This window comes from Sphaerodactylus townsendi, linkage group LG06, assembly GCF_021028975.2.
Source record: "Sphaerodactylus townsendi isolate TG3544 linkage group LG06, MPM_Stown_v2.3, whole genome shotgun sequence".
NCBI classification, from domain to species: domain Eukaryota; kingdom Metazoa; phylum Chordata; class Lepidosauria; order Squamata; family Sphaerodactylidae; genus Sphaerodactylus; species Sphaerodactylus townsendi.
The window spans coordinates 23,586,678-23,612,024 of NC_059430.1; the positions used below are offsets into that span (position 1 = coordinate 23,586,678).

The window sequence follows — 25,347 nt, forward strand, 5'->3', positions numbered from 1 at the left end:
AGAATTTCCCTTTGTCCTGGGAGATTTAGGGCCACTCTATGTAACCCTGAGGGTCCCTTTTTCCCTATAAGAAGACCCCTCTCTTAGTATCAATTGTTCAATATCTCTGGACACCTCTCTCTCTATTGATATTGTCCCCAACACTTTGATCTTTCTTCTACCAGAGCTAAGCTACTGGAGCTAAATGCAGGTCACTCAAATCTGTTCTTCAGACCGTTCCACTCCAAGATCAGATGACTATAACCCTTGCTCCCCAAATCTATTCCAAACCTATCCCCTCAATACTGCTTATATCTGCTTATATCCCAGGACTGCGTGTGTGTTCTGCTGCTTTGATTATTGTGTGCTTGTGTACCCCTATCATTCCTTAATAAAATTTGTTAAACTTTATTTTGTTCTCCTGCGGATTTCTTGCAAAGCTAACCCTAATGTACATAGGCAACAAAGATCTTGAGCTTGCCTGATATTTTGCTAAGCCAAGAGTCTGCTCTCACTAATTCCCCCACTCTAAAAGGGACAGACATCTACCATTTTGGGTAACAGTTGGACACACACACAAAAGTAAAATCAGTAAGGTGAAAGTGTATTTTAACAGAAAATTCCTGAATACAGTTCTGTTTGGAGACAAAGTTCCTTTGCATGTGTTTCATCAGAAGGAAAGGTAATGTGCCTGTTTAACTGCTGAGAAAATTGATGATTCATCACTGAAATGAAATGGGAACTTTCTGCTAGGCATTATTCCATCTGATTTTCTTTGTCTATAATTATTTTTTGCATATTCTTATGCCAACAGATAATGGCCCATAACAAATATCTTCTAAACCATTTTAGGACATACACAGGCTGTAATTTGTAGGGAGCTGGGAGTACCTTTTTCAGCAGATCTGATCTTTATACTCCAATCATAAAAAGTGGTTCAGCCAATCTATGTGGTTGACAACCAGTAATTTTAGCTATGCTATTTGATCCTCTGAGGACAATACAATATTCTGACGAAAGAACCTTGTTTTCCTGGGACACTTTCTTACAATTCTAGCTGGGATGGCAACACTGAACTGAGGAGGTAAGAACTGCCATTTGAACAAACACTTCCTGTCTATAGCCAACCTGTTGTATACCAAATTATAAAGCAAAGGAGTTTACCTAGCTAGTTTTTTCCTTTCTTTTTCCTCTTCCTCTTCTTTTTGGGCAGATGTCAGGCTCTCAGCATCAGCAAGATTGTCCACAGCAATGGCCAAAAAGACATTCAGCAAGATGTCTGTTTACATTATTCCTTTAAAGAAAACAGGCACTGAATAGGGCAAAGGTGCTAATAAATTCTAAGTTCTAGTAAGTGTATCTGAGAAAGAGTTTCTGTCTCCCTATGATCTCTTCAAATCACAAAGATCTACTGGGAAGGGCCTGCTCAGAGTTCTCTCCTTTCAAGAGGTAAAATCTATTTGACAACAGAACTGTGATGTTTCAGTTTTGACTCCAGCATTATGGCGTAATTTAGCTAAGGAAAGAGCCACAGGATGTAAAGATGATTAGATTTACAGTGGGAAATAGTGATATAATATATGGGACTATGTAAAAGTGTTTAATCACTAATCCCATTAAATTTTGGCTCTGTTACTTACTACTAAGTATGCTTAGTGAAAGCAAGTTCAAATAAAATGCAAGTAGATATTAAACTGCTCTGCACTGGAATCACGGACCCAAAGTACATCACTGCAGGCTCAGAAGGTTGGAAAAACAGGCTGTTTTCTTACAGCCACTATTTTAAAGGCAGGCATGTAAAAGAAAGGCAGGTGCTGTAAGCTGACAAGTGGATTTTCTTCCCACCCTCAGTCCCTGACCTTCACATAAGCGCAGGACCATTTGTTTTTAAGTAACGGTCACAGTGACATCAGATACCAAGTGTGAGGAATCTAAATTAGGAGGAAAGGTTAGAACAGTCTGGTTAATAAAAATACAAGTTCTAAGTCTGAGGATATGACTTGCAAACTAGAAGTTGTAGTTTTTGCAAACTAAAAGATTTAATTTAGGCTGTACTGCACCTCTATACTTTATTCAAGTCCTTGGTTTAATAGAAAAATACATGTATGATAAAGGCAGAGTCTTTACCTATCCATTTGCATTTCTGAAACAGATGGAAGAATTCAGTGGTTCTTATTTTTTTGACACAAGTATGCACAGACCTGCTCGTATTTCTTACTCTTTTAGTTGAGCTCACCTGTCACTGAGCAAACAGTTGAACTGAGATATTTTAATACTTCAAGGGCATAATTCTGGTCATTCTGCCTGAAGGAGAGAGACTAAAAAACTGAGTTGTGACCCATAAAATCCATGGTTAAAATTTTGCCTCTGCCTTGGACTCAGCTGGTGGCAAATACCGCTCTCTCAGATTCTGCCTCCCTTTCTGCAAACTGAAAATAATAATACTGATCTACCTTTGGCTAGATACAGATAAGTGTAAACGAAGGCAATCTGAAACCATGGCTTGCAGTGTATAGTCATCCCACTTTCCTGCCTGGCCAACTGCTAATGCATTGCTGTTGTGGGTTTTCCAGGCTGTGTGGCTGTGGTCTGCTAGTTTTAGCTTCTAACATATTGCCTGCATCTATGGCTGGCATCTTCAGAGGCATCTTCATGTCATGGTAAGATGTGTTTCTAACTGTGGAGAAATGTGGGCCAAGTATTAAGAGCAAAAACTACCAGACCATGACCACACAGTCCAGAAAACCCACAACAGCCAATTGATTCCGGCCATGAAAGCCTTCAGCAATATATTGAATGCCTTCTAACACGTACTTTCACATTGTTTCGGAAACTCACAAAAATTGTTTGACCACTGACGACTTCATGACAAAAGATTTATTCTCTACCTAAAACTTCTTATGATTTAAATTATCTTTCATCTTTAATTGACTGAGCATTGTTATATACCTTAGATTTTAGATCCCAGCAGATAACCTTTTTAATACAGTGAGTACTGGGATCTGTATAAATCACTTCCCAGCATCAGCTTCTTAAGAAAATAAAAGACAAATGTAGACAGCATTAAAGGATACAGTTTCCACAGATGAAGAGGATGATGAAGTAAATACAGACCAACATTCCTGGAAAAGAGGGGCCGCCATAAGCCATGATTCCATCATACATCACCGAATTCCAGTCCTCCCCAGTCAGGATCTAAATGACATATTCCCACCAATAGGGGGGACACAGTGTTAGATGGCACGCAGAAAACCTGCGAAACAACCCTGTTCCAAAAGAGAAACACTGTCCTGATCTATCCTGAAGGAACCCTTCCAAACAATCAAGGATTTTACTACATATGACAGCAAGATTATTATCTCCAGCAGTCTCTTCTTATAAAGACCCGTGACCTTTCTGGCTGGTAATGCCAGCGGGGAGCAGCTTTGGAGCCACCTGTTGGATATCAACAGCTCCCTTGAGCAAGGAGTTTTCCCAGGTCAATTTAAAGAGGCCCGCTCCTGAAGAGACCTCATTTGGATCTGTTGGATCCGGCCAATTGCCACCCAGTTTCGAATCTACTGTCTCTGGGTAAGGTAATTGAGCGAGTGGTGGCAGCTCAGCTCCAGAAGTTCCTGGATGACACAAATGTGTTGGATCCCTTCCAGTCCGGCTTCCGCTCTGGTCATGGGACCAAGATGGTGCTGGTCGCTGTTGTGGATGAACTCTGGCTCCACCTTGTCAGAGGTGGGTCTGCGCTGCTGGTGCTCCTAGACTCACCACAGCGTTTGATGTAGTGGACCATGACCACTGCCTCGCTGATATTGGAGTGCGGGGGTCAGTCTTAGAGTGGCTTTTTACCATCTGAGGCAGGCATGGCAACTGGCCCCCTTACCTCTCTTGCTCTGATCTAGCCATAGTGATCCATGCAATGGTCAGCTCCAGGCTGGATTACTGTAACGCGCTGTACGCTGGCCTACCCTTAAGTATGATCCGGAAGTTTAAACTCGTGTAGCACATGACAGCTAGGCTCCTTACTGGAGCATCCAGCCAGGACCAGATTACGCCTTTAAACATTAAAAAGCATCAGAGACCGGATTATCACCTTTGCTGGCTGCCTTTTGAGTTCTGGATCATGTTCAAGGTTTTGGTTTCGACCTTTCAGGCCATGAGCGATCTCAGACCTGCATACCTGTGGGGCTGTGACCCCCCATATTGCCCCTCCAGGGCCCCCCACTCTTCGGAGGAGTACCTGCTGGAGATCCCTGGCCACAGACACATCTGGCTGGCCTCTATGAGGGCCAGGGCTTTTACGACCTTGGTCCCTGTGTGGTGGAACAGGCTCCCTAGGGAGGTTAGGACCCTGTGAGATCTACAGGAATTTCGCAGAGCCTGTAACACAACCTTGTTCCATCAAGAGTTTCCACCTGGCCAGCCGGGAAGATAAATAAGATCACCTCGGCTTTCCTATGGGTATGGAGGGGAGGGGGTGGGTTTTGAAGCCATCTGTTTTACTGATTGGAATGTTTTACTAGTTTTATATGATTTTATGCTGCTTTAAAGTGTTGCACACCGTCCTGAGGCCTTCAGGGGAGGGCGGGTTATAAATTTAAAGAATAAACAAAATAAATAACAATTGGGTATTTCACTTTAAGTTTTAATTGCACCCCACTGAAAGACAGACTTCAAGTTTAACTTCAACAGGCTTTCAGTCACTTGTGAGTGAACACTCTGGGACAGACACATCCGCACAATTTCTGCAGATGAAGCAGCCACATGCTCTTCATTAGGGCAGCCTACAAGATGACAGGGACAAATGCTGCAGTGTGAATATTCATAATGTGGGGGTCCGTGACAATGAAAAGTGTGACGTTCAAACGGCAACTTCTGCATCACCTGCGAAAACATCTGACGAGCAGTGGATAGATGTATCTAGGTTGAAAACAACCAGGCTGGGAAAATTTGTGTTCTCAAAGAAAGATCAAATCTCACAGCTGTTTCAGGCAGCCCACAGCTGTTTATATTGGGCAGCCCACTGAACTTTAATGGTGCTTCCAGCATGAATAATGCACTAGCACAGTCTCTTCTCCCCTACATCAGTGAGCAAACAGGGCTACTAACATGACTAGAAAACAGTTCCAACAAGCAGTATTCATTTTATCCCCAATGAAACGAAGGTAATTACATATGTGGAAGGTGGCTTCCATGTGCAGTTCGCTTGCTGGGTTGGAAACTGCACACGCAGATGTGATGTGGATGCTGATCTGCACTACAATGCACAAGGCATCCACTACAAACTCGATGTGCACTGCAAAGAATAGACTGGGGTGGGGGGGGGGGAGAGTACCTTTCCAAGTATCTCCATTTCAGGCTAGCTGCACAGGACTTTAGCATAAGCAGCAGCCCTCAAAATCTCCTCCTCTAGCATTGTTCTGGAATGACAGTCAAAATAGCTCTTCTCCAATTTTTAATTTCAATTTCTGCTCACAATGACTAATGAGTCTGTGTAAAGTGCCATCATATACAGCCAACTTATGGTGACCCCATGAGGTTTTCAAGGCAAGTGATTCAGCAGAGGTGGTTTGCCATTGCCTGCCTCTACAAAGGCTTCCTTGGTGGTCCTCCAATCCAAGTACCAACCCTGCTTAGATTCCAAGACCTGACAAGAACTGGCTATAGTTCCACATTCCACAATGAACAGGACCAAATGGTTAATGAATGACTAGATGGTGTGGAGAAGTACAAATATTGTTTCAAGTATTTTAATGAATGATTCAAATGCCTTAATTAAGTACGTGATAGAGGCTTGTAAGGGTAGTAACAATGCAGATGGTGAAAGTTACATTGCTGAGTAGTCCTCATGTGATCCATCACCCTGTACAAAATGGAAGCTCGGTGACTTCTCTCTGCTGTGTTTGTTTTTCACTTCAAGGAGTTTTTGAGGAAAACATTTAAATTTGCCCACTAAGGATTATTAAATTAAACGTGACAATACAATGACAAATTAGACCTGCTTTTGATGGGTTTTAATTTGATTGTTTCATAAAATCAATCTTCTCAGAGGTGACCCATTATGGGAACTCTCAACCCAAGATGACATCTTGGCTCATCTTTGCCTGCTTTTAGAAAATGCTGGAAGATTTTTTTGAAATTCCAATTAGATTTTAGTGTATTTTAATTATTACTTTTTACACTGGCACAAGTTTTCCTGACTGTGTCAGAGAGACTTTGAATAGAAGGACTTTCCAATAAAATCAAATGCTATAAAGCAATACCTGGAACACAGTGAGTAGCGACTGGGGAAAGTTGTCAAATGTGCTTCTTCGGGTTTGCATCTCGTCGAAGTTAAACTTTCCCCCAAAGAGCTGCATCCCTAGGAGGGAGAAGATGATGATGAAGAGGAAGAGCAGCAGCAACAGAGAGGCGATGGAACGGACTGAGTTGAGCAGGGAAGCCACCAGATTACTCAAGGAGTTCCAGTACCTGGGCAGTCAAAAGAAAAAGGCTTTATATTTCCTATGTCCAAAGAAGATGCTGTATTAGCTTTTGTTGTCAGTCAGGATGCCTGTTGTTTCTAAAACATTAAAAACAAACCAACAAAAGATGTAAAACAAAAAAGTCTATTGGAAACAACCTGCTGAGAAATGAATCATCTGTGTAGTTTCCTGAGATAACAGGACCTATGGCAGTTAATGAGTATTTTCACGGCTGTATGTGTAAGACACACAAGCTGTCCCCCATTCCTGCAGCTCACACACCCAGAAGATTACTGGGGGAAAAAACCCAAACCACCCTCTTTATCAACATGCAGCGATTAGTAGGTGCTGCTGGTTCAGTGAGTAACATTCTAAGCAACCTCATTACAACACTCACAGCTTTCAGAGGGAGCCAGAATACCTCACTTCAGAGATCAGCTCAGTGAGAAGTGACAAGAACAGATGGGAAAACAGTTTGGAAGCAAAGGCAGATTGGTTGAAACTCTAGTTAGTCTGCACGTTCTTGGCGGTAAGGGGGCCCACACTCCTTCCTTTCTGAGAAACTGAGGTAGGCAATTGGTTCTGGTGGGTTTTCCGGGCTGTGTGGCCGTGGTCTGGTGGATCTTGTTCCTAACATTTCGCCTGCATCTGTGGCTGGCATCTTTAGAGGCGTATCACAGAGGAAAGTCTGTTTCTCACAGTGTCTAGTGAGAAGGGAAAGTTTAGTGTGGTATACTGTCCATGTCCCAGACAATATACCACACTAAACTTTCCCTTCTCACTAGACACAGTGAGAAACAAACCTTTCTCTGTGATACGCCTCTGAAGATGCCAGCCACAGATGCAGGTGAAACGTTAGGAACAAGTTCCACCAGACCATGGCCACACAGCCCGGAAAATCCACCAGAACCAGTTGAATCTGGCCGTGAAAGCCGTCAACAATACACTGAGGTAGGCAATGTTTACTCTGGTGCAATCACAAAAGACCTTATTCAAGTTTAGCTTAACCATACTTATGCAGATAATTTTGGACTTCCAACCTCATTAATATTTATGCCCATAAAGTGGATTTCATCAATGAAACTATAGGGTTGAACCTTATTATCTACTTGTGCTATGTTTGTCCAAAGGCCAAAATAAGCTTCTGTGAATTCAGAGGAAACATCACCATCACTAAGTCCATTACTTTGGGTTTTTAGAATGCTGGAGGATAAAAGGAACCATCGGTATTTCACCAATGCTGTCTTTACGGGACCTGCACTTCATTCTCTATGGAGGCTCTTTGGAATTCTTTTGCAGTTCCACTGTTGTGTTTTCCACCTGTGCACAGTACATCTATCCACAATTCTTGGAATTTCAGCTAGGAAGCTGATGCATATGCCTCTTTCCTCTCAGTTTCTGTGTAGGCCCCAAGGGGAGCAGTGGACGCTTTCCCAGTCAATGCTATTCTGATCGCTATGACAGCTACCGCTCTGAGAACCCTTTCTGTGATTTTTCTCAGCCATCCTCTCCTTTTGGTACTGTACTCCACAGGGTGTTGTACTGGCTTACTCTTTTAGCAGCTTGTTTGAATGGCTGTGCTTTAATGATTTTGTTTTATTGTTTTAGCTGTAAGCAGCCACAAACATGTCTTTGGAGAGGCAATATAGACATTGGCTATGTAAATAAATCTATCTAATGGACCAAGAGATTTAAACCTCACAGCCACTGCTGAGGTTAAAATTTGCCTGGTCTAAATGGAACTGATTTCATACAAAAACTGCTTCATGTACAGTGCTGCCACACATCGTTCAGGGTCTTTGCAGAAATTATACTGCTTTGGTAACAGTGAATGGGGACTCAGATCTGAGGTAACAGAGGAATAGCTTGTCACTGAGGTTATTTCTCCCTGTGAGTTCACAGATGACAGCCCAGAATTTAATTTACAGAATACATGACAAGATCACACAGAAGAGAAATAAAATAACTGTATATGGGGATGTGAGCTGCTTCTGGGAGGGTATCTGGCTGTCCCAGGCTAGTCTGATGTTTATTTATTTATTGGTTGTATTTCTATACCGCCCTCCCCCGAAGGGCTCAGGGCGGTGAACAAAAACAAAAATAGAGCACATGAATCAAAGCTAAAATCCATTAAATATTAATTAATTTTGGCTCTATATAAAATAACCCCATCCCATTAAAACGCAGCATTATTAAAATCAACATAATAGATGGCGCCTACTATCAAGTCCCCTAAAACAAAAAGGGGGGAGGGGGACGGCAGGATCCACTGATGTTCTAAGGGGGGGGGGGGCATCCCCCCCCCCCCCCCCCCCCCCCCCCCCCCCCCCCCCCCCCCCCCCCCCCCCCCCCCCCCCCCCCCCCCCCCCCCCCCCCCCCCCCCCCCCCCCCCCCCCCCCCCCCCCCCCCCCCCAGCAGCGAGCCTCCCCAAAGGCTCATGGAACAGTTCGGGTCTTGACAGGCCCCATGGCGGAACTTGTTAAGATCCCGCAGAGCCCTGACAGCTGGAGGGAGAGCGTTCCACCAGGCCGGGGCCAGAGCTGTAAAGGCTGTGGAGGCTAGCCGCATCATTGAGGGGCCAGGGATCACCAATAAGCTAAGCAGGTCAGCTCTGGTTAGTACTTAGATGGGAGACCACCAAATAATTACTATGCAGAGGCAGGCAATGACAAACTTCTGTTCACCTCTGACCGTGAAAACCCTATAGAGTTGCCATAAGTTGGCTGCTGCTTGACAGCCTTTTCCACCAAAGATGGGTTTCAGTTATCTGAACATAATTTAATTCTGTATTGTCAAAGGCTTTCATGGCCAGAATCAACTGGTTGTTGTGGGTTCTCTGGGCTGCATAGTGTGGTCTGGTAGTTTTAGCTTCCAACGTTTCACTCGCATCTATGACTGGCTTCTTCAGAGGCATGTCACAATAAGAGGTGGGAGATAAACACATCTTACTCTGACATGCCTCTGAAGATGCCAGCCATAGATGTGTGCGAAACTTTAGGAGCTAAAACTACCAGATCACAGAAAACCCATAACAGTCAGATAATTTAATTCTCATTATATTACTGTGAGTCTGTCAGGGTTTTTTTTTTTTTTGTAAGTTGAAGCTGTATTTTGTAATTGTCGATGTTAAGTGTAAACTGCTTTGTGAGAATGGGTGTGCTGGAAAGCAATATATATAAACAGATATATAAAATAATGTATGTCAGATGTCTCTTCTCCTCCCTTGTTCTATAGAACAGAAATGAAAAACAACATCCAGCCTTCTAATCACCCTTCTTCATTAAACCAAGCCCTGCTTCAGCACCATCTTAACAATCATGATTACGAAGTTGTGGAGGAAACCCTGAGCTAAGAAACTGTTCCCTTTCAGAAGGCTATAAAACCTTAATTTTCATCATAGCTTTGGGTAATCTATGCAGAGTTACTCCAGTCTAAGCCCACTGAAATGAATGGGATCGAACTTTTCTGAAACAATGGGATCGAACTTTTCTGAAACATTGTCTAATTGTTTTGACCATATATTTTATTCTGTTCTTACATTATTGTAGTTTAATCCCCCCCCCCCCCCCGGCAATCATGAGAAACCACTTCAAACACATGTGGAAAGATAGGATACAAACTTTTAAATAAGTGTGCAAGCGAATAAATTGCAGTGACCTAAGGCAATAAGTTATTCCCCCTCTGAGGTGGACACATAGGGTTTTTAAAAATGACAGTAGGCCTGCACACACACAGCAGTTGGCAACAATACAAAACAAATGTAGCAGCCAAAAACTTGTAAGATTCCTTTGTGTTGGTAGCCAGTATTGTTGAGGCAGACACAGAAGCAATTCCAAGTGGCCAGATGGTGAACCGCAATCAAAACAATGGTGAAAATGAAAAGCTAATAGGCCTGTCTGACAGACACAAAAGCTACTGGGCGCTGATTGCTCTTTCTTTGGTCCTACTTTCAACCCCAGGTTAGGGATCAGCTCTCCAACGGTTACATCAGGAAGCTTCAGTTTTTCGCCATTGTTTAGTCATTTATTTGGTATGGATGGAAAGGTTCCTTGCCCAAGATTGTTCCTATTTCCATTGCATACCAGCCTTCTTGGAACTGGCTGTTTTGCAAGATGTGTTCTCCAGGGGAAAATTTGGGAAGTTGCCAAAGATGAACCTGACAACCGTTTCTCACCAAGTCTGAACAGGACGACTATTTTCTATATCTACTGATAGTAACTGTTTTAGAACAGCAAGTGTTACCACTACCGATAAGAAGTGTTGGTCTCAGCATATTGTTGGAAGGCACATCATCAGACTTGCCAAAACTAGACAGCTATGGACCTAGTCAGTGCCTGGATGGGATACCTCCTAGGCACCTTGTACACACCACCTTGGGTTCCATGGCAGAAGAAAGGCAGTAAATGTAACCAACAAATAAGAAAAATTCAAACATCTATGGCCTAGTGATTGCAGAAATGAAGGCCACTAGTGTAGCTATCAGTAACAGAACTATGCAAAATGAAGGCCTTAAGGGAGGAAGAACAATTTGGAAAATCCCACCCAAAATCTCACAATCCAGGATTATTTATGAGCCCTTCAGGGGTAGGGCGGTCTATCAAATCGAATGAATGAATGAATGAATGAATGAATGAATGAATACATTCATTCATTCATTCATTCATTCATTCATTCATTCATTCATTCATTCATTCATTCTCAGGAATCTGGACAAGTAAATTTCCAATCCCCCGTCTCCCATTTAACTGATAATCAACCTCTTTCAATGTTCTATATTCAGTTACTATCAGACCATGGAGGTAGGTCTTTGTTTTGATTAATCTACAAAGTAATATTTTTCTGAATATGTACAGAGTCCCCAAAATATAAAGAAACCGTTGTTATTTGTGAGTAGCTGCCTTCATGGTTGGCATTTGGGCGCTGTTAGATATACTGATATACTTCTCCCCAGATTATACAAATAGTTAGAGACCACTTTACTGGGGTCACCATAAGTCAGTTGCAACTTGATGGCCCTTACATTCCTACACGGTGTTCTCAGTGCTTCTTAAGGCAGGCCTGTCAAATGTAACATGTACATCTTATACCTTCTACACAGATTACTCTCTGGGATAGGAAGAAATGCACTTCATATGTGCTGACCTACTCATAGTAGTTATTTTCTGTCTTGCCATCAGATTCTCCTTTTTCAATTGAATTAGCTGTGTTGGTGATAAGGAGTATGGCAAGTGTGGAATTTGCAATTTATCGGTATTCTGGCCAATTAGAAGGGTACGGGGAATGGGGAAGGAATGGTGGCCAATGGAGGAGATTTTAGTTACAGGGATATTTAAACTAGGTGGACATGGGAGCAGCTATTTTAACATACCGTATATACTCGTGTATAAGTCGAGTTTTTCAGCACATTTTTTGTGCTGAAAAAGCCCCCCTTATACAATTTGAAAGTGGAGGTGGTATTTAAAATTATATATATTTTTTAGGGTTTCTTTTACTGGCTAATGGAAGCTACCAGGGGACGCAGTTTTTAGACTAGTGGCACCAAAATTTCAGGCTATCATCAGGTGACACTCCTGATGATGCCAGCCAGGTTTGGTAATGTTGGTTCAGGGGGGTCCAAAGTTATGGATCCCCAAAGTGAGTGATCCCATCCCCCATTGTTTCCAATGGAAGCTAATAGTAGATGGGGCTACCCTTTTGAGGGTCCATAACTTTGGACCCCCTGAACCAAACTTCACCAAACCTGGATGGTATCATCAGGAGGGTCTCCTAAAGATACTCTGAAATGTTGGTACTGCTAACATAAACATTCCTCCCTTGACAGGTTGTGTGAATGTCCCTTCTAAAATGACAACTATTCTTTTAAAAAGCAGGGTAGTTTTGAGTCACAGTGAACAGGCATGTTCATTCCAGTTTTCATTGTAAGATCCATTGTTTGAAACCCTTCCTTACAAAAAAGCTAAGGTTTTTGTACTTTTAAAGTTATTGTTGATATCATATTGTTCTTGTGACCCTCTTTTCCACTTACAAAGCTAGTTTACTGTTTTTCTTTGAAATAAATATTCAAAAACATTTAGCCTACTGATGCCTCAATTAATGTGATTTTATTGGTATCTATTTTTATTTTTGAAATTTACCAGTAGCTGCTGCATTTCCCACCCTTGACTTATAGGCGAGTCAATAAGTTTTCCCAGTTTTTTGTGGTAAAATTAGGTGCCTCGACTTATATTTTTTATTTTTATTTATTTATTATTAGATTTTTATACTGCCCTCCCCCGGAGGGCTCAGGGCAGTGTACAAATAAATATATGCAGACAGGAATCGACTTATACACGAGTATATACGGTAATATAATTTTAAAGGACAAGCAGTGGAAAATGAAAAGATGGTTCAAAAGATGAGAAACTGACCACTGCAAGGGATTATCTGGATGAAGGGTCTGAAATTGGGCCATAATTGTGCTAGTTAAGTGATTTTCTAGTTCAGTGGTACACACAAGATTACCCCATAGGAATGGTAACCTCCACTTTCAAGGAATATCATTAGTCATCAAAGGAAGGAGAGAAATACCTTGTGATTTTAAATATTCTCAGCAGTCGGACACATCTCAGCACTGAGATACCCAGTGGTGACATGATCTTGGTTTCTACCAAGATGGTCTCCAGGATTCCTCCACACACAATAAAACAGTCAAAGCGGTTGAAGAGAGACACGAAATAGGCCTGAAGACCCAGACTGTACATCTTCAGTAGCATCTCAGCCGTGAAAAGAGCCAGCAGTACCTTGTTCGCAGTGTCTCATAAAAGAAAACAGACAAGTAATGATCATTTTAGTGTCACTTGAAGAACAGGTAGGCTGTAACAAAATGCAACATTATGTATTATTCCCTGAGACTAGCTGCCTAGAACAATTTATCTGTAGGTACTTTTAACTCAGTATGGCTTCTGCTGAATTTTGCTAATGTTTATAAGAAAAGCTAGTGTCAAAACAAAAAATTCAAATTTTGTATACACTGGACACAGTGTATAACAGACTTCTCTCTGTGATACACCTCTGAAGATGCCAGCCACAGATGCAAGTGAAATGTTAGGAACAAGATCTACCAGACCACGGCCACACGGCCCGGAAAACCGACAACAACCAGTTCATAGACTTTTATTTGTGATCTTATTCAGCTTTAGTGATATTTGATGTGTCTGAATTCCACTGCATGCCTGTTCTTGGGTTTGTTAAAATATAAATTTAGGCCAAAGATAATTTTTATAATTTGTTTTCTAAAATATATGGTAAATTACTAGCAGGCCCCAAAAATCACTTCTGAGCTGGTGATGAGTCATGTCTTTCACATCGTTCAGAGTTACCAAAAAGCCAAGGATTATTTCCAACTGTATGGTATGCAGTGCTTTCCAAACTGTATGGTATGCTCTCTTCCCCAAAGGAGAGATCATACCTTCACATCAGATGGGGAAGATATCTCTCCTTGGGGAGATAACAACAGGGAGATAACTCCTTGGCCAAGCTGCTGGAGAGAGAGGGTAATGATATTATGAATAGTGGAATGTAGCCTTCAAACAACTTGGCCAAGGAAATACAAGTCTCAGAGTTCAAGAAGATGGCAGTACTAGTTCTAGAATAATACACTTGCAAGTTCCAGAGGGTCTTTTATTTTTAAATGCTGACCTGGCAGTGTTACTGAATGCACACACAACCAGTATTTATGAAACTGCTATATTTCAACCCCAGTATTGTTCTCTGAGTCCTCACTCAACTGCTTTGTGACCTGTATTCTTATCCACAGTTACTCCAATTCTGGAATAACTGATTAATGCATTAATCATCTGATCATGTAAAACAGGACAGCAACTACTGACCCATATATTCTCTTGTCCTAATGCTCAATGGTCAGGAAATAAATGAGTAAAACTGAAAGCTTAGAGAAGACATAGTCTCCTTTCATTAATTACTGGAAGGTTACATACACAAATACAAATAAAGACATATTGTTAATAGTTTCAGCATTCTTTTTGGTAGTTATGTAATCGAACACTGGCCCATTCTGCATGGCACAAAAAAGACACTTGAAAAAATGTCCAGAGCCCTCTGGGGGTGGGCGGTATAAAAGTCGAAGAAATAAATAAAATTAATAAATAAAACATCTTACACAGAAAATGAACAGCCTTTCTGCCCACCATGAGTGCAAATACCACATCTCCCAACCCCAACTGAGACTGTGCACATTAATTTTTAGGTCTATGTGTCGCTTTTATATTGAAGACAAGCATTGCCAAATGTTCACCTTCGTTTTCCCACCTTCTTTTCTCCCTAGCGATGGCATGGAGAGGAAGAGGGCAGGTGGCCGCTACAGACCAGGAGGGAGAGGAGGGTGAGAAGCAGGAGGTGGATCTGGGTTCAGGTAAGTCTCAGCAAGGTGCCACATCTCTGGAAGGCTGAAATATGAAGCTGCCTTTCAAAGGACCTCGCCACCTTTTCTGAGAGGTCTTTGAGAATGCATTGTAACTGTGCTTGTTTCCAGCTATTCCCAACATCATTAATCATTCGAGAATTGTACAGTGTGAGATTCAAAGAAGGTGAGCCAATCTCTTGCTGTGATGTATGCCCAGAATTGCCCCATTGTAAAGGAAGGCACTCTCTGAGTAAACTGACATAATATCTGAAGAAACCGAGGAGTGTGCTGGTGTGCTGTGCACATGGTTGATGGGTGGAATGTGTTAGCCTGCAGACTGAACGCAATCCTGGCGTGAACCTTGAGCCCTCATCATTTCTTCCAATAACTTCTCCACACAGATCCTGAAGAAGGAAAGCAGCCCATGACCACCACCCAGGAGGCGTCCACTCAGGACAAGGAGGCTCAGCCAGGTGAAGATAGCCTATTCTCCACCCAATTTGCAGAGATCCTCAGCTATGTGAGAATGATAACATTTTCTTAGCAAATCACGATCAGGCTGTTGGCACAGGGCATGGCCCCATCCCCCCCCCCCCCCAGCCACGTGTTCACCCTCAAAATGCACAGTCTACTTGTCCCTCCTTGATCACTGAAGGAATGGAGTCTTCAGCTCTCTGAACATTACCTTTTCGCTGCATTCTTTGAGGACCCTCAACTGTCCCACCCTAATCAAGCCCCCAGGAGGAGGGAGAGCAGTCAGGGGACTTTTCTTCTAGCAGCCAGCACCCACTGAATGAGCTCAACTTCCAGAGAAAACCCCTTTCGTTCTGTAAATACACCATCCACAGGAAGCGTGGGTACCTCCTGGAAATGTTGCTTTTGTAATACCTGATCGAATGTTTGCGTCTTCCAATTGAGAACCTTCGCAGGCATCTCAGAAGGCTGGAGAGATGCTGCGGACAGCAGAGGCTCCTCAAGAAAGCTGTAATTGAGCTTGAGCAGAGCTTCAGAGCAACACAGCAGTGGCTGGACAGGCTGGAAAATTTGTAGTGTTTTGCTGATAATGTGTTTAAATATAGCTTGTAAATTGTTCTGATAAGTCTTCTATGTAAATAGTTAACACGTGCCTTTATTTTGTAACTTGTCCATTTTAAACTAGTTAACAGTATAAAAACATTTAAACTAGTTAACAGTATAAAAACATTTTAATGTCAAAGCATTGTGCCCAGGCAAACAATTTCAGCCCACACCCCACTACAAGCCAGAAACATCCACAAAATCAATCATTTTTTAGAAACCATCAACAAAACAGTAGAGTTGTAAGTGGAAACAGCAACTTCAACATCTTAACAAAACAGGTGAAGTGTGCTGAGCTTAATATATCTGGGTGGGGGAGCTGGGCTTTGACTTCTCAAAGGTCCATTTGCTTCCTTTTTTTCTGACTCATTTCCCCATGCCTGTACTCAGAGCGAGGTTTACAGATTGAGATTTTCTATTTTTTTTCTATTTTTTTTCAGACAAGTTAAAATCTTGTGGGTCCCCGAATGCCATGTATAGCATGTTCCAAGGGATGTGGGAGGTACAGGGTTTGTAAGGGGCATGGATAGGAGAGGATACTGTGGTTGCCATATCCGGAATGTTCTAAGAGACATAGGTAGTGGAGGATTCAGAGCGGGTATGGATAGGAGAGGATACTGCATTGAATTTGCCATATCACTAGGAATGTTCCTAAGAGACAATAGGTAGTGGAAGGATTCCAAAGAGCTGAGGAGTATTGTATGGATAGGAGAGGATACTGTGGTTGCCATATCCGGAATGTTCTAAGAGACATAGGTAGTGGAGGATTCAGAGCGGGTATGGATAGGAGAGGATACCGTGGTTGCCATATCTGGAATGTTCTAAGAGACATAGGTAGTGGAGGATTCAGAGCGGGTATGGATAGGAGAGGATACCCTGGTTGCCATATCTGGAACGTTCTAAGAGACATTGGAGATGGAGGAGTCAGAAGAGGCATGGATAGGAGTGTGGAGGCAGAACATGTGCAGGGTGTTGCTGTCCAGTGAGATTGGGGAGAATTTGTTGATGGACATTTGGACAAGGGCCCTCAGATGGGACATTGACTTGAAATCTTTGTTGTTGGGGGGCCTGACTGTGTCTTCCATGGCTGGTGCGACTCGGGGAAGGAAGTATCAAGGGAAATAAGAGATTAATTATCAAGAAGGGACAGTGTTAGCAACAGGGTACTGTTGTCTGGTCTGCTATGACGGCTTCTGGACCATAATCCCTGTTTAGGTTTTGATGGCCTCCACAGCTTCTGACATCAGATTATGGCTCCTTTCCATTGTCCTGCCCACAATGGGTCAAATCACCCTGGATAGAGTAGCAAAAGTGCAGAGGGACATAATGGGACTGTGGAGGTGCTAATCATGCTCTTCTTCTTATGTGGTTGCTCTGTTGCGTCCTTCCTGTTCTCTCTTGTCTCCCCCTGCAACATCCGATCCAGTCCCTGACAAAGTAAACGTGTGAAAAAACACCACATGAATAAAAAGCAAGAATGGATCAATGTGTAAAAGAGGCTCCTTCAGCACTGGTGAGCACATTTGATTTTAAACCAAAGCATGCAGCATCTCTTCCCCCACACCACAGCAACCCCACAGCAAGCTTGAATGAGGAGCACTCTTGACATACACCCCCTCCTGCAGGTGTCAGAGGTTGTTTTGAAGAGTTGTTCTTTGGCAACTCTGCCCATATCAATCCAGAATGTGTAAAATAGGCTTTTGCTGCACAGGTGGGCATGTTTGATTTTAAATCAGAGCATCCAACATCTTGATTTTCTCCCCCCTCCCCCAATTTGCAGAAAGGAAGGTACAACCCCCCCTGTCATCCCCACCCAAACAGTTCACACTCAAGTCAGTTGTGATCCCAAGAGAGCTCCAGCCCCCACCAGGAGGTTGGGAACCCTTGCAATGTGCTATGTAAATGTGTCTCAGTGGAATGGAGGTATAAGTAGTAAATGTGACATCACATGAGAATATAACATACTTTCCTGTGCCCCTCCAACAATCAATTCCTCAATTGGGTGGCATCAGCAGCAGCAGCGGCGGCGGCAGTGGCGGCGGTGGCGGCAGCAGGCTGAGCAGCCCTTTGTGCCCATGCACTGGTTGAAGGACCTGGTTCTGGGAAAATAAAGGCAAGAACATTAATACTGTGTTACCTGAAGCCTCAATGTGGAATATTGGGAAAAAAGGAGAGGTGGTTCTCCTTACCTGATTCTGATGGGCTGCTGGGTCAAATGTCCTCCTCATTGATGGTGGAAAGATTGTAGGAGAATAAGTCCTCTGATCCAGGGGTGCAGACCAGGTTCTGGGGAGCTGCACCAACCTCCACTCTTAGATTTAGGCTCCTTGCCACTCTTGGGGCAGGGAAGCAAGCCTGCCCCTCCCCCAAGGATCCGTTGCAGCTCACTGAAGAAGGGATAAGTTGTTGGGTTGTTCCCAGATTCTGAGTTGTGACACAATCCTCTTGTACTCATATTCGAGAGCCTTGATTTTTCTGCAGTGCTCCTCTGCTTTCTGTAGTACACTCTCAATGCCATCTTCCTGGACACCCTTCCATAGATCTCCATATTGCATTGGCTTCTTAGCAATACTCTCTGTGTTACTGGTTCCAAGTCCTGAGCTAACCCTCGACTCCGAGAATTCCTGCTGCTGTCACTAGTCATTTCTATCTGCCTCTCTGTTAGTTACCCATAACAATCTTCTTGCCTCCTGAAGAACCACCGCAAAATGGTTGACTGGCCCAGGCACAGTCCAAACTACACAATAGTTACCGCCCTCATATAAAAGAGGAGTTCCAATTGGTGGCTACTTTGTACACCAGACATGATTGGGCAACCCCCTCCCCTTTTTCTCTGCAACAATATAGTGATGTAACAATTCTCAGAATTCCGCACCCCCTTTCCCTATTGGGAAAAAAGTATAATCTATTCTTTATTCGTAGTAATAATAAATGAGAATACCGTATATCCTCGAGTATAAGCCGGCTTTTTCCAGCACATTTTTATGCTGAAAAAGCCCCCTTCGGCTTATACTTGAGTATATATGGTAATTACAAGATGGCGGCTGGAGCTGGAGCTGTGGGGATCCGGTAAGCATGTTGCTGCTTTTTTTCTAACTCACCAGAGAGCCGTAAAAACAAGCTGTAAGCACAGCCTGCATAGCATTATTGATTGATTGATTGATTGATTGTTTGTTTGGTTTTGATTACTGCCCTATCCCTGAAGGGCTCTGGGCAGTGTACAACAAAATTAAATCATAATACAGCTAAACAAGGTGTGCTGTGTGTGTGTGTGTTAAAAGAAACCGAGGCATTTCTCTCGTAAGGGTTATTGGTGCGTTGCATTCTAGATGAATACAATTCTTCATATAGTAGTTTACTGCCAAATACTAATGTTGTTGAAGACAAAGACTTTCTTTGGAGCAAAGTTTAGGCTGGCATGGCTACGAATCCCAGAATTATTCTACCTTTGGAAGAAAACAGTGGCTCGTTTGTGTTCCTAGAGTGCTGGAAAGCTGCTCATCCCTACTGCAAACCCTGTTAAGCAACTTTATCTCATCTTGTTCCCAAATCTTCTGTTTTTTAGCTGCTACTGAGTCAAGTTCGAAGACTTATATTCGAGTCAATAAGTTTCCCAGTTTTTTGTGGTAAAATTAGGTGCCTCAGCTTATATTTGGGTCAGCTTATACTCGAGTATATATGGTAAATAAGAATTTTAACCACAAGAATCTGCCCCGTCCCCTTACAAACACCCCATCATGGCTGCAATGCTGTGAAGCTCCGTAGTTTTAAAGTTTAAACAAACAAAATGAAAAGGGGGGGGGGATTCAACGATGTAATTTGAGGGGAAGGCAATTATGAATGCATTTCTGTTCTCTTAGGAGGGAAATGGTGGAAAGGACAGGTGGCAGAGGAGAAAATGTGTGTTTTGGAAACGACAGAATGAGCTTAGGGAACTTCGCAAAATGGTAGGCGGAGAATCCACCTAAAATGGCAGCCATCAGAGAATCAAAACAGGAAGGGAAGAAAGGTGTGGGTGGTCTGAGCGATCAGGTGGGAGAAAGAAGACATCTCAGGAGCTGCATCCCGCACAGAATAGCGGGAAATGTCTTGCGGACAACTTGGCCAAAAAAATTAATCTTTTAAGTGTCTTCAAAAAAAAGACATCTTGAGCAAAAATAAAATGTCCTGAGGACGTCTTGGGGGAAAAAGTTGTGCAGACTTCCTCTGCAAGATGCCTTTTTTGTGTTTTCAGGATGTCTTATTTGTGCTGTGCAGAATGGGTCACTGTAACAATTACAATCAGTTTAGTTTAGGTCACTTGTAATCATATAGATTCATTTATTTGTAAAATTATGTCTACTCATGTTTGCAGTACAAAAACAAAAGCCAACACACAAATCAATAAAACAGAGTCATGTGCCTCTTCTTACCTTGGACTTCAGTGAGCCAGTCTGACTGATTGTAATGTTCAGAGGCGATGGTGAGGGTGTTGAGAAACACAAGGAAGATCACTAGCCAGTAGAACACATTGGATTTGACAGCAGCTCGACACTTTCGTCTGCAGAATCGATTCCATCTGCGCCAGTAGCGGCTTGAAAAGGAGAAAAGAAAACCAGGAAAATGTGTGCGTATGTGTGTGTTTTAAGGGAACTCCAAATGAGGCAGCTGTGATTATGACTGCACAAAATATTTCACAAAGCTCTCTGAAGCAGCTCAAAACTTCCAGTTCAAGCTTGGCTCAACTACCTGTACTGAATGTTTGCAAGCAAGGGGACAGGGGAAGGCACATTTGAACCTTTTTCAGAGCAACTGTCCAACGATTCTGCCATGTTCATAGAGTCTTGCTAGTACACTCTGAGTCTTTCTTGGAAATGTGGGAAGATTGTGGTTTGTTTAGTGTGGCTTATGTCGTATGACACAGCAGCAATGTGCACATTGCAGTGTGCATAGGTTTACAGTCAGGGACAAGGCATCACAATGTCTGCTAAAGCCATCTGCAGCATTCCAACCCCCAACCCCCAGGTTTTTTCTTTTTTCATTTCTGAGTAGCAAGACGTTTTTATGGATTACAACAACTATAAAAGCCTACTGTCTCACATAATGTGAACACTTGTGTTTGTAGTAAGCCAGCAAAATCTTTTTTGCATGTGCACACCCACATACCTTTTGGTTTCATGAGCAGTAGCTTGAGGCTGTTTCTCATTTTCCTATATGCTTCTTATAGAACCTAACAGAGAACCATCCTGTGTTGCTGATTTAGAACTGCAAGATTCAGTTCTGTGAATGGGCTCTTCAGTCCAAAAGTGGGAGGCCAGATGTAGTGAGGTGCTAGGAGGCTAGAACTTGATTTATTAGCAGCTACAGCTATCTCAGAAGGGAAGGCCGCATGGTAAGGCCCAATTTAGTCATATCTTGGAAGGGAGACCACCCTGCAGAGGAAGGCAATGGCAATCCACCTCTGCTTCTTATTTGCTTTGAAAGCCCCTTGCTGGGCCAGCCATAAGTCACATGTAACTCGATGGCAATTTACACACATAGCTACTTCATTGACCTATCTCTCTTATATAGCTCCATGTTTGATCACGGCCTGGTGAAGCCACTGGAAAAGTTGATCCGGTGTCGTTCTTGTGATACATAAATTGTAACTATTCAGAATTTCGACACCCACCCAGGTACTGCCCACCAAAAAGCCCACCTCTCTTGTCCAAAATTATTTTCTATGACCTTGTTACCAGGGTTCAGCAACTTAGTTACTGAGCCCTCTGGGGGTAGGGCGGTTTATCAAATCGAATAAATAAATAAATATTTGCTGACAAAGTCTGGGAGCGCAATGTCACGTTATGATTTGCTTTCCTGGAACATACTGCCTCTCCCCCAGTGCCGCAGTGATTTCTGAGGGTAATTACTAACCACACAAAGTATTTAAAGCTAATTATACATCTCTAACCCTTCAGAATTTAGCTCGCTTAGCAACCAGTTTCCAAGCAACACTTGGCCCCTGGATAATAAAGCTGATTTTTGGAGGGTATGTGTGTGTTGTACAATGCATATGTAAAATGGGATGTAAATCCTGTTCGGATATTCCCATCTATTTCATTCTAAAAACAAGGATAGGCACAAACCATGTTCTAGATCACCAGCCCATAAAATAATATGTTATAAACATCATGTGGATCATATAGCAAAATCTTACTATATAAACCCATGCTTTTCCCACACTCATACTTACCAGATAACAACTTATGGTATTAATTAATGTATGAGCAGTTGAAAGTATATAATACCCCTACAATCTATAAGTTCATTCTGATGACCACTTTCTTTCCACAACTTCATGATTTTGTAGTTTTGTCAAAGGGGGTGCCACACAGAAGGTTGTCTTGTCAACATATTTCCGCTTTGCCAAATAATAATCAGTTGTTGTGTCATGCAAAAATGGTAAAGGAAGTATTCAACTAGCCTACTGATCAAAATATGAAGTTAGAAGTGTGCCACGGCAAATGACTGCTATTTACAACACCCAAGAGATGCGTGGAATATTTGCATAAACACCAATGGTTAACAAACTTTTAAAAGGTTGCTTACCTGAACTTAGATTTAGAGATCCGATGTCTGAAAGAGAAAATTAATGTATCACATGCTGTACTTCTTTATGTTCCAGTTAACAATCAAGATGTTATTTTCTGTAACAACTATACAACAATCTCTGCTGAAACAAATCATAGTAAACTAGCTTAAATTAATTACTTTGATATAAGTAGTTTATAGACCATACTGTCTTTTTGTTGTTATGCAGAGGAAAGAATTGATGAGGAGCTGCAGTTCAGTAGAGGAGCACCTGCTATGCATGCAAAATGCCCTGCATTCAGTCCTTAGCATCAATAGCTTAAAGGATCTCAAGTATGGGGAGGAAGAGGAGGAGAAGGTGAAGAAGAAGGAGAAGAAGAGGTCCGCCGCTCATGTGGAGGAGTGGGGAATCAAACACGATTCTAAAGATTAGAATCCACCACTCTGAACAACTATGCCATGCTGGAATGAAGATCTGCTGCCATTCAGAGTAGACAATTCCAAATCAGTTAGATGGTCTAGAATAGACATATTAACTGGCAAAAGACAATTTGTTTCACTGAAGACTTATCCAAGCACATACTTAGGAGGTATGAAAGAATCACAAATGGATGCCTCCATTATAGTCAAAGAACGCACTTTTCCCATGGCCTTACAACCATAGAATAATCAAGAAAAAGGCTAATACCTGCTTACAGTGTGCCTAACAATTTCAGACATAAAATTATCAAACTTCAGGGTAATGCCCTCTACCTGTGTACAATAGCCAGTGGCCCAGATGGAAATACATGTTCTTATTACCATCAAAAAATGCATACTATATTTCTAAAATATTACAAATACATTTCAAATAAACAATATCTACTTAAAAGTATCTAAATACTGTATGTCAGATTTATGTTGAATTGCCAATAAAATTATCAAAAATTAAAAAAAAAGAAACATCGCTGTCTCACAGGCCCTGTGGAACTGAATTAAATCCTGCAGGGCCTGGGTATCACTCAACAGAGAGTTCAACAAGTCAGTGTCAAGACTAGAAAAGCCTTGGATCTTGTTGAGGACAGCAGGATATGTCTCGAACCAGTGATTGCCAGGTGATTGGGTCAAGATTAGTGCAGCACTTTTTGGGGAACATATTGGAAGAGGCGGTCTCATAAGTGTTATACCTTCTTGATTGCAGAAGTCCTTAGAATTTACTTGGTGCCAAGCTTTAGGAACTTTAGAAGCCAAGTGAATTTTTTTAAAACTTACCCAGGAATTCTTCTGATTTTCTTGTTGCATTGTTGCTGATGAAACAATATTGGATACTGCTGGTTTAAATAATTATTTTATATTTGAGGAATGGGGGTGTCTCTTAATTTTGTCTATTGGCTTTAATATTGGTTATTGATTGATTTTTACTGTTTTTATTGTTATTAATGAGAATTTTCTTTATGGAACCCTCCTTGGAAACAGTACAGGGATATGGAGCATAATTTATTAAATAAATACAAATGATTTTTAAAAAATGCATACTATATTTCAGTGGAACCAGAATCACAAATCATTGCGTGGACGCACATCTTGGTGAACATCTGCATCCACATCAGTTGTCAGTTCAGAAATCTGATATCCCTTGTCTGGGTGGAAAAAAATGTTTGTTATAAGGAAAATGATGATGTCACTCAAGTTTGCAATATCCTGGTTTGGAACATGGAGCAGCAACAAAAGGCCCCACGTTGTCTTAATTGTGAGGCAAGCCATGAAGTCCCTGCGCTTGTTTCCAATTTATATTTTAATCCAGCCTGGATACAAACTCCTCCTTCCGCCCAAATATTTATCTGGCAATTATTCTGGCAGCAGATATTATCAGAAGCGTGACAATTTCAAATCTGGCTTGTAATTGGATGAGAATAAACCAAGCTATTTTCAAAGTTTTTGATAAAGCTGACTCAGTCCAATTACATATGAAGTGGTGGATGGAAATCCTACTCTCAGTTCCCCTTCTTTTAGTGTTGCTTGATTAAGTATAATGCACACTGAATCAAGAGACAGTAACTGATGGCTCTAAAGGAAGCGGAAAGGGAATTGAATAGCTGTTCTACTTCACAAGAAGAAAGGAAGCCAATGGGACCAAAAGTAGGGTTTTGTTTTTTTTGCTGCAGTGAAAGTCCAGTGTGTAACCTTGGATTGCAGGAGAAGACAGAACATTAGAAGACCTTACCAAAATTATCACTACCTGGAGCATGTTAGAACGTTATACGGGACATAGTTAGGAAAATGAAATTGAAATTGCTGGAAATCCCGCTGGGTCAATTTCTATGCTATTCACTAAAGGGACTGAGTGGCATTTTGAGGAACGTTTTAATTAATTAAGTGAACAGATGTGGTGGTTGTTCCAATCATCATGCATGTGATAACTGTCTCTCTGGCGTATTAAGAGCTACATCTAAGATTCTCCAGCACTCCAGTAGGCTACCTAATAATTCCCTACTTCTTTCCTATTTCACATCTGCTGGCTCCTCTTCCTTCTCTGTGATATATTCACTCAGGAGTTGTGAAGCTTGAAATCTGAATGATTTAGATATATCTTAAGCATATTCAAAAGAACACAATAATTTCAAGATGATGTTTTGAAAATAATAATTTATACTCAGTACAGATTTATGGAGATTGAAAAAAATACTTTCAGAAGGGTAACGCTTCACATTGTCAACATTCTTCCTCATTTCCTAACATAGGCCCTTTCCGCACGGGCCATTTACAGTGGCCCAGGGATGGCAAAAATGCCGTCCCTGGGCAGCTGTTTGCACAGGCAACGCTGCTGCAACACAGCAGCGCCGGGCCTCCTGTCAATGGCCTCCTGAGTGGCGTGAAGGCTGCTTTACTCACCTCTCCCCTTCCCAA

At 42.1% G+C, this 25,347-nt stretch overlaps 1 protein-coding gene across 6 annotated transcripts in view; it reads right to left on the reverse strand.

Moving 5' to 3' along the window:
* Window positions 1-25,347, reverse strand: part of CACNA1C (calcium voltage-gated channel subunit alpha1 C) — a 563,646-nt gene that overhangs the window by 133,627 nt on the left and 404,672 nt on the right. For all 6 annotated transcript variants that reach the window (XM_048499569.1, XM_048499568.1, XM_048499567.1 and 3 more), the window contains exons 11-16: window positions 22,480-22,506; window positions 20,325-20,485; window positions 13,002-13,227; window positions 6,234-6,441; window positions 3,054-3,174; window positions 1,144-1,258 (exon numbers count right to left, since the gene is read on the reverse strand). In XM_048499569.1, coding sequence (XP_048355526.1) covers window positions 1,144-1,258; window positions 3,054-3,174; window positions 6,234-6,441; window positions 13,002-13,227; window positions 20,325-20,485; window positions 22,480-22,506 — 858 coding nt within the window. The remainder of the gene's footprint in view (window positions 1-1,143; window positions 1,259-3,053; window positions 3,175-6,233; window positions 6,442-13,001; window positions 13,228-20,324; window positions 20,486-22,479; window positions 22,507-25,347) is intronic.